At 38.1% G+C, this 15194-nt stretch overlaps 1 protein-coding gene across 1 annotated transcript; it reads right to left on the bottom strand.

Annotated features, from left to right (window-relative positions):
- Nucleotides 1-1922: 1922 nt before the first annotated feature.
- sarm1 (sterile alpha and TIR motif containing 1) lies at nucleotides 1923-13381 on the bottom strand. Its single transcript, XM_079823080.1, has 8 exons — nucleotides 12360-13381; nucleotides 9854-10472; nucleotides 8858-9070; nucleotides 8641-8732; nucleotides 6968-7294; nucleotides 6538-6727; nucleotides 5743-5864; nucleotides 1923-4409 (listed from the first exon to the last, which is right to left on the bottom strand). Exons 1-8 carry the CDS (start codon nucleotides 12815-12817, stop codon nucleotides 4289-4291), a joined length of 2142 nt encoding a protein of 713 aa, XP_079679206.1. The 5' UTR covers nucleotides 12818-13381; the 3' UTR covers nucleotides 1923-4288.
- Between the last annotated feature and the right edge of the window lie 1813 nt (nucleotides 13382-15194).

Genomic DNA, 15194 nt, shown 5'->3' with positions numbered 1-15194 from the left:
AGTGAAAGTAAAATCGGCGCGTGTCTGTATATTAGATGCACGCAGACTGAAAACAGGTCTTTAAAGCAAATTGAAAGCAGCGCAGCCTAGTGAACACGCGGTCCTTAAAGGGACAGTTCACCTCTAAAATTATGTCATTATTTACTCACTCTAATATTGTTCCAAACCTGTATTCATTTCTCATTTTTGAGTGAACTGTCCATTTAATGTTAATACAACAACAAAATACAAAGAGAAAATCACTCACTGCTCTTGACTGAAAAACTTTAATACAGTAGCTTTAATAAGAATCAATGTATATTTTATAGTGAAGTCTATGTAGTGTTTTATTTTTACATTTATTCATTCAATTTCATACTTAAATGCTGCTGTACATCTCTGAGCTGCCAGTGTAAATCTTTACATATATATATTTTATATTATACATACACTAGGAATGTGTACAAGGTTTTTTTTAAAGTAAAGTTTTAAGTTTAAGTAAGGTTTTTCAATTATTTTAAGTAAAATAAAGAAAGAGAATTGCAATTAAAAAATAGTCTTTTTTCTCCTTAACCTCTTGCTGTTCCTGTCGCTTAAGAATAGAATAGCAAAAAACTGATGTGACAAGCCATCAGAACCGAACCGAAAACCGTGGTTAAAAACCGAGGTATGTATTGAACCGTGGTCTAACTGTATTGTTGCATCCCTATTAAATATGTTCAAAAATATTTAGGTAAGACACTTACAGCTTAATATGATTGACAGCGGTGTTTGGCCTGTATAGCCTACCTTTCAGAGAGCTGAATTTTAATTGGTTAGGCCTGCATCATGTCTAGATCAAGTTAAGCAGCTATCTAAATTAAAAATCATCAACGAGAGCAAGATGGCAAAAAGAAAAAAAAGACGACGATTACCTTTCATTCCGACCCCAACTTCAAAGCACTCAGCAAAATGATGCAGCAACAAAAATCTCATTAATGCAAGTATAAGGTACAATACTTCTTGTTAATCGCGTGTTTATGCTGCCCGTTTCTCTTTTTTTGTGTTAGAAATCAGCACTATATCAGTGAACAAAATATAGTGCTTTGTATATATTGTGTAATCGTTAGTTTGCATTTTTGCCACCTACTGGTGTTCTATACAACTACCAGAACTACTAACATTGCAAGTGGTATGTTAATGCTGTTGTTATTACATTAAAATGCATAAAAATGTGCAAATATTTCTAATAAACAGGTGTAAATTTTGCTGTGGCTCTTTTGAAAAATTTATCAAAACATTTTTTTTTTTTTGGCTCTTCTTGGTAAAAAGGTTCCCGACCCCTGAGCTAGACACAGCAACGTTAGCTCAACCAATGACAACCTGTTTGGTCACGTCTCACTAGTGTATCAGAGAAAATGATGTTAACATCAACTTTTTAAATCTTTTTTAATCTTATCTTTTCTTCTTAGCAAGCAATAATAACCACTGATGACTTGAAATTAAAATAAAAACAGAAGTTTTGTGCAGATTTATACAGGGATACAGCACACACATTGAATCAGTCACGTCTCTCGCTTCTCTTTTCTTTACTGCCTCCCCTTAAGCATTATGGGAAATGTATTCTTAAAGCTTAACATAATAAATGGCTATTTAAAATGTCTCTTATTATTAAAGACAATTCATTAAACACTCTCTTACTCTAAATAATTGTTAGTTGTGTTCTAGACATCTGAAAATGACGTGGATGTGAGAGGAGATTACAATTATGTTTTTTTTTTTCTGTGTAGTTTGCAGTATACTAACAGGAAGTGAAAATTACATCTAATGCTTTGTGCTTGTCTGAAAGTGTCAAATCATTTATCTCTGCGGTTTTGTACTGGAATATTTGAATACAGCGCAACATGCAATGTTTTGTTAAACAGAAATGTGAACATGCTGAATAAAGGGATGCTTTCCAAAACAAGTTTTATTGCTCTTTATTTCTCAAAAAGAAAATGTCATTATTTCACTGTACAGATTTTACACGTTGTATAACACATGAAAAACTGACAAACATCATAAGGCAACAGTAGGGAGTTTTAGTAGGATAAAGCTTGAGGTGTCAAGGGGTGTTAGTAAATGTTCATTAGCATTTTCCTCGACCTGTTGCATCTTCACAGTGTCTGAAAATGTATCAATGACTCAAATCTGCTGCATAATATTCTTGCAAATTCTAAGAAAGCCTCTATGGCAGTATTTCAAGTCATGTAACTGTCTAAAATGATTTTTTTCTAATACTGCATGAGGTGATTAACAACCATTATGATATAGAGGTGAAAAAAGTATTTGCTTTGTGAATGATGCAAGGTACATAATAAAATAACTTAATGTAACAAACCTGTAATTAGTAAAGATGAAAATAAACTATTTTTTGGAACTACAGTATTTTTAGTAGCCTTAGTAAGCTACTGCAAAATAAATTCAGAAGAAGAAAAAAATTTACGTTTCATAAGGCTTTTATCAATAGTTCAACCGATAATGCTATAATGCAAGATCTATCTATAATATAAACAGAGACTGACTATACTTTATGCTGATGTCATAAATACGATTGATAATGCAGAAATCGATTCAACTTCCTGAGTTACAGAAATGTCCCACACAATTCTGGGAACATAGTCAGTACATAGCTAGTTTGATTACTATACTGCAATCGAGGAATATTCAATGTTATTTAGAGCCAGAAAAGCTGTCTACAGGAATAAAGCTGTAAATAACTTAATCCTTAAGGTGTGATCAGATTTATTGTTGTTCGGGGAATTCCAGTCATTACAATAAGAATCCATGCATTTTTTTGTGTGAGGGCGAAAGATTTCCCTATGCAGATCGAACAACGGGTCTCAAGTTTCGCCACATTGACCAACATAAAACTGCTTTGTTTGAAAGTGACTCTTGTGTGAGCTGTGCATCATGCACTATATTGCCAAACGTTTTGGGACGCCTGCCTCTACATGCACATAAACTTTAATGACATCCCATTCTTAATCTGTAGGGTTTAATATGGAGTTGGCCCTATAACAGCTTCAACTGTTCTGGGAAGGCTTTCCACAAGGTTTAGGAGTGTGTTTATGGGAATTTTTGACCATTGTTCTAGAAGAGCATTTGTGAGGTCAGGCACTGATGTTGGACGAGAAGGCCTGGTTCGCAGTCTCCGCTCTAATTCATCCCAAAGATGTTCTATCGGGGTTGAGGGCAGGACTCTGTGCAGGCCAGTCAAGTTCCTCCACACCAAACTTTGGGAGCATGAAATTGTCCAAAATGTCTTGGTATGCTGAAGCATTAAGAGTTCCTTTCACTGGAACTAAGGGGCCAAGCCCAACCCCTGAAAAACAACCCCACACCATAACCCCCCCCCCCCTCCACCAAACTTTACACTTCGCACAATGCAGTCAGACAAGTACCGGCATCCTATCACGCAGTGGCGGCTGGTCAATAGGCGCCGCCCCCATCAAAATTCCAGAAAATGTATACAAAAATGATATAAAAGTGAAATAAAAATAAAATAGTTTACTCATACGATGTGCTGGCTGTTAGTAAGAGCCTCAGCATTTAATAAAAACTGGCTTTGATGGGTTAACTATTTTATATGTTCTTCAATATGTTTCATGCGGTTTCATGCGTGAGGGACGCCGGACAAATGGATGTCTAGCTGAGTCTAAAAATATACATGCAGCATGTGACCTGAAGCTGGTCTCTAATTGGTTCTTAAAGATCCTCCTCCGGACGCAGGTCACTGCGTCCCTGGCGAATCAGAATTGGATGCGTGTTATTTTATCCAATCTGATTGGTTCTCGTCACCTGTCATTCAACTTTACACTCTTGGCCACTAAAGCGAAAGTGCGCGGGCGACACAGTCACTCCGACTCCGCCAAAACCTTATTAGGATGATCATTGTTTTGCATCTTGATACCCCCTCCCCCCCAGTCTGCATGCCTAGGTGCTTGATTTTATACACCTTTGGCCATGGAAGTGAGTGCAACACCTGAATTCAATGATTTGGAGGGGTGTTCCAATACTTTTGGCAATATAGTGTATATCTACACTACTGAAAGGTGACAAACCTTTTTTTCCCATGAAATCCCATGAAATTCGCCTAAATGTCCCTAATGCGACACACCTTTAAAGTTCTATCGTGTCCCTGGGTAGGTTACATTTATTTTTTCTCTAGGAAAATTCAACAGTAATCTATCTAGACCAGCTACATGCATATATCCAAAGGAAACACTGGCCTCCGAGGGGTAAGCAGGTGTGTTCTGGTTACTTGATGGCCATTATTGGGAATGCAACATTATTTTGTTTCTGGCTCTTTTTTGTCTTTTTTTGCAGCATCTGGTTGCTCTTGGCTGGGGCATCCCTGGAGAAAGCGCAGAATTTTGCTGATAGTGGCTTCCTGATACTCATGGGACCACCTGTGACATTGAGAGGAAAGATTTACATCAATTATTTTTCCAGTTAGATTAGTGCAAATCTCTACAATGAAAGCTTTTATTGGATATGGATCAGGGACTGTATTCACAAAACATCTTAAGGCTAAAAGTAGCTCCTAACTTGCTGATGTAGGAGAAACTCTTAAAAATAATGGGCGTGTCAGTCCTACTTTTAAGACTCCAACCTTTTTGCTCTGAAAGAATTTCGCAAAACATTTTAGCGCTAAACCCGTCTCCTGAATCTGTGAAAAGTTAGGAGTAGTTAAGAGGATTCCTAAGTCACTAAAACCAAATCACAAACAATCCTAATGACATAACATAAAGGCAGTATGCATTGAATGACGGAGAATAAAACATTGTGGTCAAGTTGAAAATAATGTCCCATCATCGGTGCCGATAGATTTGTGGGCAGCTCAGGTGAGCCAAGTTCAAGTCACGTTCATGGACCTTTCCAATCCCGTCTCCCTTTCTCTCTTCCACTTCACCTCCTGTCTTCTCACTGTCCTATCATAATTAAAAGGCAAAAACGCCAAAAATAAATATTTGAAAAGAAATAAATAAAAAAGAAAATAATGTCTGATTACCAGTCGCAAATAGTAAATTTGCCATGCAGTCTGAGAGGATCGAGGGCTCAGAGCTTGGAATTTAGTCAAAACCCAGAGTACTCCCTGATATCCCCGTCTGAGAGTGAGGAATTGGGGTGGAGGTGGGATGCAGAAAACTTTCGAGGTAACAAGGTGAGTCAGGTGTGTATACTGTATAAATGCCCTCTCTCGAGCTGATTAGATAGTGCTCCTCCCGAACTTTGCTTATAAAAAAATAATTTGTCGAGATGCAGACATGCAAGAGGCTGAAATGAGCTAAACATATACTTGTTTAATTAGTGACACAGCCTACATTTTAAAATCCTTATTTGAATATGGCAACATGATACCTTGTTCTACAATATTTATATGATTAAATCACTGACAGAGACTCGTCCCCTATCAGCCAATCACTGTGCATAGTTAATAAGCGTGTTGACATCATCCATAGCAACGAGGTCAACCCCGCCCTTACACTTAGCTTAAGACTTCTCTCTATTCCTTAGTAAAAGTTGGTCTCAGCAGCGTTTTGAATAGGTTTTAAGAGACAACTCTTACCTAAGAATTTTTACTGCTATTTAGGAGAACTATTAGTGGTAAGATAAAATGTTTTGTGAATACGGCCCCAGGTGTATAATTTTAATTGCAGTTACCTAGCAGGCACAAACTACAGCATTACATATTATATGTAATTGCACCAACATGTTTAGTCAGACAGAGTGTTGACTTACTTAATGCCATTAAATTTGAGAATGGTCCTCATGTCTTCCGGCAGAGAGGCTGGATCGGGCCATGCAAAGTTATCAGTGACAGGAACGATGTTCTTCTTCCCATTCAGAGCGGTGACGATCTCCTGCAGATGACAGATCAAAACGTTTAGCTTCACACGGCAGACTGACAATATAAAAGGGATAGTTCAACCAAAAATGAAAATTACCCCATGATTGACTCACCTCCCAAGCCATCTTAGGTGTATATGACATTCTTCTTTCAGACGAATACAATCATGTATTAGAGTTATAGTAAAAAAATGTTTGTAAAGCCCTTCTGAAGCGAATCGATGGGTAAGAAAAATATCCATATTTAAAACTTTATAAAGCAAAACATCCAGCTTTCTCCAGACCACCTTCCGTAAAAAAAGCGTAATTCGCACAACTATGACGTCAGATGTAGAGTAAGCGTTTTGAATTGCGAGAGGAGTTACATTTTCTTTGTAAGTTGAAGGCGGTCAGAATACAGAAGGCGGTCTGGATATTGGTCTAGGATATTTATTTATATGTATACTGATTGTATTCATCTAAAAGAACAATGTCATGTACACCTAGGATGGCTTGAGGGTGAGTAAATTATGGGATACTTTTCATTTTTAGGTCATGGTGACTGTAATGACTGAAGCCTTCAGGAGTGAGTTTTCCAATTGAAGTGCAGCATTTGTACAATTAACTGAACCTTGATCAGAGTAAAAATGACTTTATTTATAAAAGTAAAGCTTAATCATAGGATATTAAAGGATATCTCCCTCTAACCTTATGAACCCAGTCTTTCATTGCCACGTCGGCCATGCATTTGTCCAACGCATTGGCTGACAGCACCAAGATGAAGTTTCGTGCTCGCTGCACGCTCGTGATCAGCTTCTCTTCGAACCTGCCGGCTTCCAGTTTCTCTACATCGATGAAGACGCTGAAACCACGTAACTGTAGATGAACCTTCAGCAGGCTGCAGAGAAAGAAAAGAACAGGAGAAGTGGGGTTTATTTTAAACAATAAATAATCGATATTAAAATTCTAAATTAAGTAAGAGTTATGCGATGGCAAAGTAATCAAAATGTAAAAACATAGGATAAATGTGCATGCACAATTAAATATCCAATCATCTATATAACCGATTATTACAATGGAAGTTTGGTAATTGAACGGAAGATAAGATGGATAAGAACCATCTCAGTTGTAATCTGACCTGGCAAGCTGTGAACCCGTAGTGCGACGGTAGCTGATGAACACATCAGGACCCACGGGCTGGGAATCGGTTAAGCAGGGTTTGGCAGGGCGGCGGGAGGTAGAAAGGATCTTGGCACGATGGATGCCATTCTCAACATGGCAGTCAGATAGCAACTGTTGGTCTGTAATGTGGGTAATATTGTTCCGATCAACTCCTGACTGAATTAAGCCGTAGGTGTACTGACGGAATCGTGGGTCTATATCGGCCAGCCAGTCTGCCAGGTTATTGGGGTCACATGTGGAGTAGTTGGCGTAGGTCTTCAGTACACGCAGATCTCTAAGAAACCTGTAGAGAAGAGAATTGCTACAGGTTATGATAAAATGCTTCTATTTTGCCTCTTTTTTCATTTAAATGTACACTGAGGCTGGAGTAATGAGCACTGAAAATCCAGCTTTACTATCCCAGGAATGAATTACATTTGAAAATATATTCACATAGAAAACAGTTGTTTTTAATATTTTAATAATATTGCCTGGCCAAAAACAAAGTAGCTGTTTGGATTTAAATAGGCAAATGCTTAAGAGTCTATGATTGGATCATTATTGCAGGGATTTTTGTGTTTCTAGCATGTTATATTTGGCAACAGTTCTTCCAACCCTAATTGATGGAGTGTGTGGTTTTTAATTTCTTAAACAACCCATGTAGGAAGACCAAATTCCAGGATGAAAATGTCAAGATTCATCAGGCTCAAACTGTGAAAGAATGGTTGGGAGGGAGCATGAAGGATCATTTTCACACATGAATTGGCACCACTGAGTCCAGACCTTAAATTCATTGAAAGTCTTTGGGATGTGCTGGAGTAGACTTTACAGAGTGCTTGACTTTTGCATTGTCAATACATGATCTTGACCAAAAATGAATGCACCTCTTGATGAAAATAAATGCTGTGATGTTATTTCCTAGCCTGGCCCTACCTGACTCTCGTACATTTACATGTGTACAGAGAGTCTGACCACTCTCCATTGACAGGCGTTAGCTTTGTTGAAGGCGGGAACTGTGTTGAAGTTTAAAACTATTGGATCTGCCCAGAGCCACTCTGGATCTGCCATAACCAATCGCTAACGTTTGGTCGTGAGGCATGTCATCTCAAATTATAGCACGACATCAATGTCATCATTCTCAGCCACTCCCTCTGTTCGCTGATTGGACCGGTTAAAATGTGACCGGAGAAACCCAGAGAATATACCGACTGCACGGAAGTATGTAGGAGGGCGGAGCCAGGCTAGTTATTTCAATCAAGAGGTGCATCAATTTTTGGTTCAGATCTTGTATTGCCAAACATATAACATGCTAGAAACATAAAAAAATCACTGCAATAATGATCCAATCATTGACTCTTAAGCATTTGCCAATTTAAATCCAAACAGCGACTTGTTTTTTGGCCGGGCAGTGTATAAGACTTTTAAACATTTGTTTTAAAATTATTTTATTTTATTTTTATTTTCTCAAAATCCTAAAACATCCAGGTTTGTTTTCAGGTTTACATTTTTAAACCACCAATAATAATAAAAAAATAATTAAATCTCAGACTCTTGGACCCCACTTTATTTAGGATTGAAATTATGATTGTGCATACATAACATTTCTATAAATGAATACTTAAGAATTTCCAAGAATGAAGTAGCACTAGCCTCTTCCGAGTGAGTCCAGATGTCATGCCCAGATCCTGGATCAGATCCTGTTCTGTCATATTGAGCAGCAGATCCCCATCCACCTGCAGTTCCTGAGAGATATGGTGCAAAAAACTGTCATTAAATCCACAGCAAACATGAAACATCGGCACGATATCATCATATCCTTCACCTTTATCTTGGTCAGTTAAACAGGAAATGGAAGCTGTGTACAAACCTGAAACCGTTCACTGAATGCACTGAAGCCAATCTGCTGCAGCCAGGTCTGCACCTCTCCGCTCTTCCAGTTAGGTACAGATGACAGGATACGCTTCGGGACGTCCTCACTCATCATTCTTAAGGCACGCTTAGCCAATGAGCAGACGGTGGCATTACTAGAGTACATGACGATCCTCTTTAGACTCTGAACAGCCCCAATCTCCTGAAATATCTGGATAGAAAGACAATACTTAATATTCATTAAATGTATGAATATTTTATTTGATATATTATGTGTACTTGTGTCTTAGTTATTATTATATGTTAGGTTATTATATTATATAATATTTTTTATTAATTTTTTTTTTTTTTTATCAGACCCAACAGCTCCTCTGCGAGTAGAAAGATCCAGGATTTTACAATTAAATCTATGAATATATTATTTGATATATTACTTATATTCATGTCTTAGTACTATATATCTGCATTAATTAAATAAAAAGAAAGAGAGGGGAGAGATTAATGAATTATATTATAAACCAAGACACATGGTCTCACACATGGCAGATAACGGAACGTTCTCAGAACATTCTGACAAAGTAATGAACAAATGTTCCTCCAGTAACATTAATAAAAAAGTTTGTTAAAAATGTATGTTACATTTAATAACATTATTAGCACAAAATGTAATTTATACTTCATTCATGGAACTTTTTTTTAATATATATATTTTAGTTGGACATTAGTCTAATGTTATTTAAACGGTTTCTTTGTACTACTTTTTCAGATGGTTTAGAGAACATTCAAAAGTAACGTTACCACAGTACTTGCAAAATGATAAAATAGATAACATATTTCCTTAATGTTTTCTCTAACATTCACATAACCAAGAATTTTTTTTTAAACTGGATGTTTTGAACGCTCTGAGAACATTCCGAAATAAATTAAGTTAATGGGAACGTTAGTTTTGTTAGTTGGGAAAGGCCTAGAGAAGCGAAAATAGTGCCTGTCTGACCTTGGTATTACGTTGACGGGACTTGATACTAGTCTCCACGCACAGGTAGAATGCGGCGATGCATTTCCCCTCTAGACGTGTGCCGTCCAGCAGGGGCAGCAAGTGCTGCAGGTCTGCAGCCGTGCGGCCCTGCATGCTGTCTGCGCTGTCCAAAAGGTTGCGTGCAAACTCATCAGGGTCTAACGAGGCGATGAAGGGCTCCACCAGCTCCAGAGTACCAGACTTTACCACTTCATTCTCTATCTCCCTGTTAGCCGCCAGCACAGCCACGGCCAGACAGGCATGGAACCGGATCAGCTCATCCTCTTTGGAGAACGCCAGAGGGAACAGCCATTCAGCCGCCTGTTTTTCAATCATCAGACGCTGGCAGCGGTGCCCGCCATACATGGCGCAGTTTGCCAGGGCCACGGCGCAGTGCCGAAGTACAGTTGGGTCTGTTCCACGGCACCAGTACAGGAGGGTGTCCAGTGCTCCGTTAGTGATCAGCTTCGCCGATGTCTCCTCTGTGTGTTTAAACATGTGCTCAAGGATGCCCGACACACTTCGTGCCAGCTGGGCATCCTCCTGCTCACGGGTCAGGTTCAGTATGACCCCAAGGCCCATACGTGCCACATAATCCCTGCAGAGAAGTACAAAAACGAGCATTTAAAAGAATTCTGATGCAAAAGCCTTCTGTGTATACTATACTAATATTAGATTTAATCATTACATAATAGCCAACCAAGTGGCACCTACAAATAAATGACACAAGACCTTTTTGTATTTATATTTGACTATGTATGAAGTGGCCTTAAGCTAAAAAAAAAAGGCAACAAAAGTAATAAAACGTGTTCAGAAAGTGTTCCAGAACAAAAGTGTTCCAGAACTTCTGCCAGGTTTAGAAACCTGCAGTTTTGGTGTAACTATGACAAAAGCAACACAAGCTTGGCATCTGTTTTCCAAGCAGTTTGAACATCTCAGCTCCATCCAGAGATGAAAAGCTTTACTTTTATAGGACAGAAATCAATAATAATTATTGATGTTATTAATTATTGAATCTAAAAATGCAGTTATTGTTATATTTTTTGTCACAAAAACATGCACATTGACAAATTGTGTAAACAAAAATTTTGAGTTAGGATGCAGAAAAGTAAATTTACTCTAAAAGTGTAAGACCAAATTTGTGCAGGCCTTCCAGCTTCCTATATATGGACTGCCTGCTGTGAACAACCATAAAATAATGTTCTCAGAATGTTGCAGGGAGGTTATTTTTAAATAACCTAAAAATAATTTATACATAATGTTCCCTATTAGTTAATATGATGTGTTTTAATGGTAGTCAGCATCGTGAATCCTGCAACGTTTTTTTTATTATCATTTTTTTATTTTTTATGTATGTACATTTACCTTTGCATCAAATGACAAAAAACTAGTTTTGCTGCTGTGAGGGTGTTTCTAATACAGTGGCTGTGGGAGTGACGGTAAAATTAGCATCTTTCTCTCTTCTTACTGCCATTATCAATCTCACTCTATTTTTTCCTCTTTTTGAAAGTTGTGAAAACACTATTGTGGAGTTTTTGCTATTTGAGCAAATTCGAACACAAAAAAAATATATTTAATGCATATCATTCATCACTATAGAAGTTTACCCAACTATGACGACTTCCACTTCTGAGAAACCCAGAAATGTGAAAATGATATAATTACTTATAATTAATATAGATGTGAGAGTAAATATGATTTTGAATAGATCTGACACCCTTAATGAAGAGAAAATTATGCTAATCTAGTTTTTGTTTACAGACAAAAATAAGCATGTCCTGCTAAACTGTACAATTCGGTGGTAAGAAATAAATGTAGCCTACTGATACACTTAAACTGTACCGTCAAGTGATTGTTTATTAATCTTTTAATGTCTGTGAATAAAGTTCATATTTTAAAAACTATAATTTGTGTACTGTTATTTGGTGCTGAAGGAATGTAAAATCTGGGTACCCCGTGAAACAGCCTATAGTAAATATTACATATTAACGAACAAATCTTATCTTATTTAATATTCCATATGATGGTTGATGTGCTTGGGTTATTTTTATTATACAATAAATAAAAACAAGATATGGTTTGTATAGTAGCCTACTAATTATACTAATTATGGGCGTCCATACATCCACTTTTACTATACTGTGTTGCTGGTGTGGTGGATGATTGCTGATGTACAGCGGGGTAATGATATTGGAGTAAAGAGGTTAGGGGAATGTTATTCTAAAGTTAGGGGAACGTTAGAATAACATTAGGGGACATAGTATAACGTTAAAATAATATTAAAGCAACGTTAAAGTAACGTTATAATAACTTTCTACAAACCGTTAAGAAAACTTTCCTGGCTAATCAAAAACAATCCTTAAAAAGGACGTTCTGGGAAATGGGAACCAAAAACTAATTAACGCTCTTTGTTAGATGCCTGGGTTCAACTGTGACTTGTTGTCCAAATACTTTTCAGGGCCCATTTGAACAACATGTTCCTTACCTGTTGTCTGAGACCAGTATCTGCTCAAGCAGCTTGGCAGACTCGTAGGTGATTTCTACAGCAGGTGTCTGCAGCAGCTGCAAGAGCAGCTCCATGCCCCCATCCAGCCGGATCCTGTTGCAGATGTCCTCTGCTACCTGTCGGCCCACTGTGGGCAGGACCCAGGCCTCCTCAACCAGCTGGAAAGTCTCAGCAATGGCTCGGCGAGTCTCTTCCATGTCTCCAGTGTCTTTGGAAGACTTCAGCGTTTTGATGGCGGAGCGCAACGCAGGGAGAGAGACCTCCAGCGCGGTCTGAACGTCGTTGCTGATCCCAGGAGACACAGCCCTGGGGTCGGAGCTCGTCCTCCGGTTGTGTAGCCGACTACTGACATATTCAGGAACCGTGAGTCTTTCGGAGCTGAACATGGAGAAATAACGGCAAATCTTGCTGATGTACACGGCGAGGGACAAAAACATCTAACGTTACCAGCTGTTTTTCTGAACAGTTCTGCTGTTTCTTTGTCTTTTAGCTGTGACAAAGAAATGATCACGTCGAGGTTAACTCATTACCTAGCAAATCGTTTCATGCGTTTAATTCATTGACATCGACTGTTTACAGTATCCAGCTGATGTCAGACAAAATAATAAACGCAAATGACGTCAGATAGGGCACAAAGCCTTTATGAATCCACCGTTAGAAAAGGCCCTTCGATCTTGTTTAAAAACCATTAAACAACAAGATGAAGCTGTAAGAATGACTTGATCTTCGAGGAAAAATTTGACAAAATTAGCCGGTTTGTTGATGTAAATTACACTGGCAATCGATCAGGTTTTTTTTTTTCAGACAAAGACGATTATTTCCACTGTCCCTTTGCCACCCTCGGATAAATTCCTGTGAAAGCCAACTAAAGCGATACTTATTAAATAAAACGATGTGCTGCTGTTATATTTTAAATAAAGTCAAGATTGTTGATGATGGATGCTCAAAGCATCCTCAGCGTCCGTTTGTAGACCCGCCCAGTGTCTCATCAGACTCGATGTGGAGAATCACTTCAGTTCAATGCTTGGCTCCACCTGCTGGAGAAAGATGATAATGCAATGTTATGCATTATGAGGTCAGAGCATCTCCAAAACGGTAAGTTTTGGGGGGTGTTCCCGGACCCGGACCCTGGTATGCAGTGGTTAGAAGTACCTGATGCATGTGGGGAGTAAAGGCCGTCTTTCTGATCACACAGAAAAGCTACTGTAGCCCAAATTTCTGAATAAAAAAAAATAAAAAAAAAAGGTGTCAGAACTGTATGAACTTCTTTACTTGCAAGATTGATAATATTAGGGAGAAAATTATGACTATGCAACCATCTACAGTATCGCATCAGACAGTGCATTGTAGTGTCCCTGAGGAAGAATTCCATTCGTGGAGAGGAAGAATTGTCTAAACTTGTTAAATCATCTAGGCCTTGGACTGACTACTGAAGGAGATGCTTCCAAGTCATAGATCCTCTTCTTAAAATCATTAATTCATCTTTGTCATTAGGATATGTAGGCCTACCGAAACTTTAAAGCTGGCTATTATTAAACCTCTTATTAAAAAAACTTGATCCTAGAGAATTGGTCAATTACAGGGCTATCTCAAATCTACCCTTTCTGTCAAAAATACTAGAAGGCAGTATCCTCACAACTATGTTCCTTTTTAGAAAGAAATTGTATCTGTGAGGATTTCCAGTCAGGATTTAGACCCTACTGAGACTGCTCTCATTAGAGTTACAAATGATTTGCGCTAATCATCTGATTGTGGTTGTATCTCTCTATTAGTGTTACTGGATCTTAGCGCTGCATTTGATACTATCGACCATAACATTCTTTTGAATAGACTCGAAAATTATGTTGGCATTAGCACGGTTTTTATATCATATCTGACCGTTGTAGCTGTAAATGAAGAAATGTAATACCGATCACAAGTTCAGTATGGAGTACCTCAAGGCTCAGTACTAGGACTGTTGCTTTTCACCCTGTACATGCTACCCTTGGGAGATATCTTTAGGAAGCATGGTGTTAGTTTTCACTTTTATGCTGATGAAATTAACTCAGCTCTATTTCTTCACGCCTGACGAAACTTACAAATTCACAAAATTAACGGAATGCATAGCTGATATTAAAAAAACTAATTTCCTACTTAATTCTGAAAAAACAGAGTTTCTAATTACTGGACAAAAAACCTCCACACGTAGTAGCTAACCTAGATTGTCTAACACTTGATGGCTGCTCTGTCAATTCCTCGTCGTCAGTGAGGAACCTGGGTGTGCTCTTTGATACCAATCTTTCATTTGAAAGCCAATATTTCAAGCATCTGTAAAATCACATTCTTCCATCTTAAAACTATATCTAAATGACAACATATGCTCTCAATGCCAAATGCGGAACAGTTACTTAATGCGTTCATGAACTCAAGGCTAGATTATTGTAATGTTTTACTGGGTGGTTGCCCTGCACACTTAATAAACAAACTCCAGCTGGCCCAAAAAACAGCAGCTCCAGTTCTTAGAACCAGGAAGTATGACCATATTAGCCTGGTTCTGTCAACACTGTATTCCCAGACAGCATGGTAACATTGATACAATGTTTAGTTTTGATCCAAACCGTCATTTTGGTTGAGATTGACATTTCAATGTTTAAAGTATGTTGGATCAGCATTGAAATTGTGATGAAAGTCGACAGTTAGGGTTGCCACCTTTGGTGTGGCAAAATAAGGGACACCCATTCATGACCCCCCCCCCCCCCCCCAAAAAAAAAACACGTCATGAAATGATTATTTCTACATTGACAACTTTACAGCTCAATAATAAACCATAAGAAA

This window comes from Gobio gobio, assembly GCF_949357685.1.
Source record: "Gobio gobio genome assembly, chromosome: 8".
Taxonomy (NCBI): domain Eukaryota; kingdom Metazoa; phylum Chordata; class Actinopteri; order Cypriniformes; family Gobionidae; genus Gobio; species Gobio gobio.
The sequence above is the reverse complement of the archived record's forward strand: the minus strand, read 5'-3'. Positions and strand labels throughout refer to the sequence as shown.

What these genes read in the sequence shown, in the direction of transcription:
- sarm1 (XM_079823080.1), bottom strand. Translation starts at nt 12,817, where the DNA reads ATGTTTTTGTCCCTCGCCGTGTACATCAGCAAGATTTGCCGTTATTTC. An exon ending in CATTCAGTGAACGGTTTCAG is followed by an intron (nt 8,733 to 8,857) that starts GTTTGTACACAG and finishes CATATCTCTCAG; the next exon opens with GAACTGCAGGTGGATGGGGA. An exon ending in ACGGGTTCACAGCTTGCCAG is followed by an intron (nt 6,728 to 6,967) that starts GTCAGATTACAA and finishes CTTTCTCTGCAG; the next exon opens with CCTGCTGAAGGTTCATCTAC.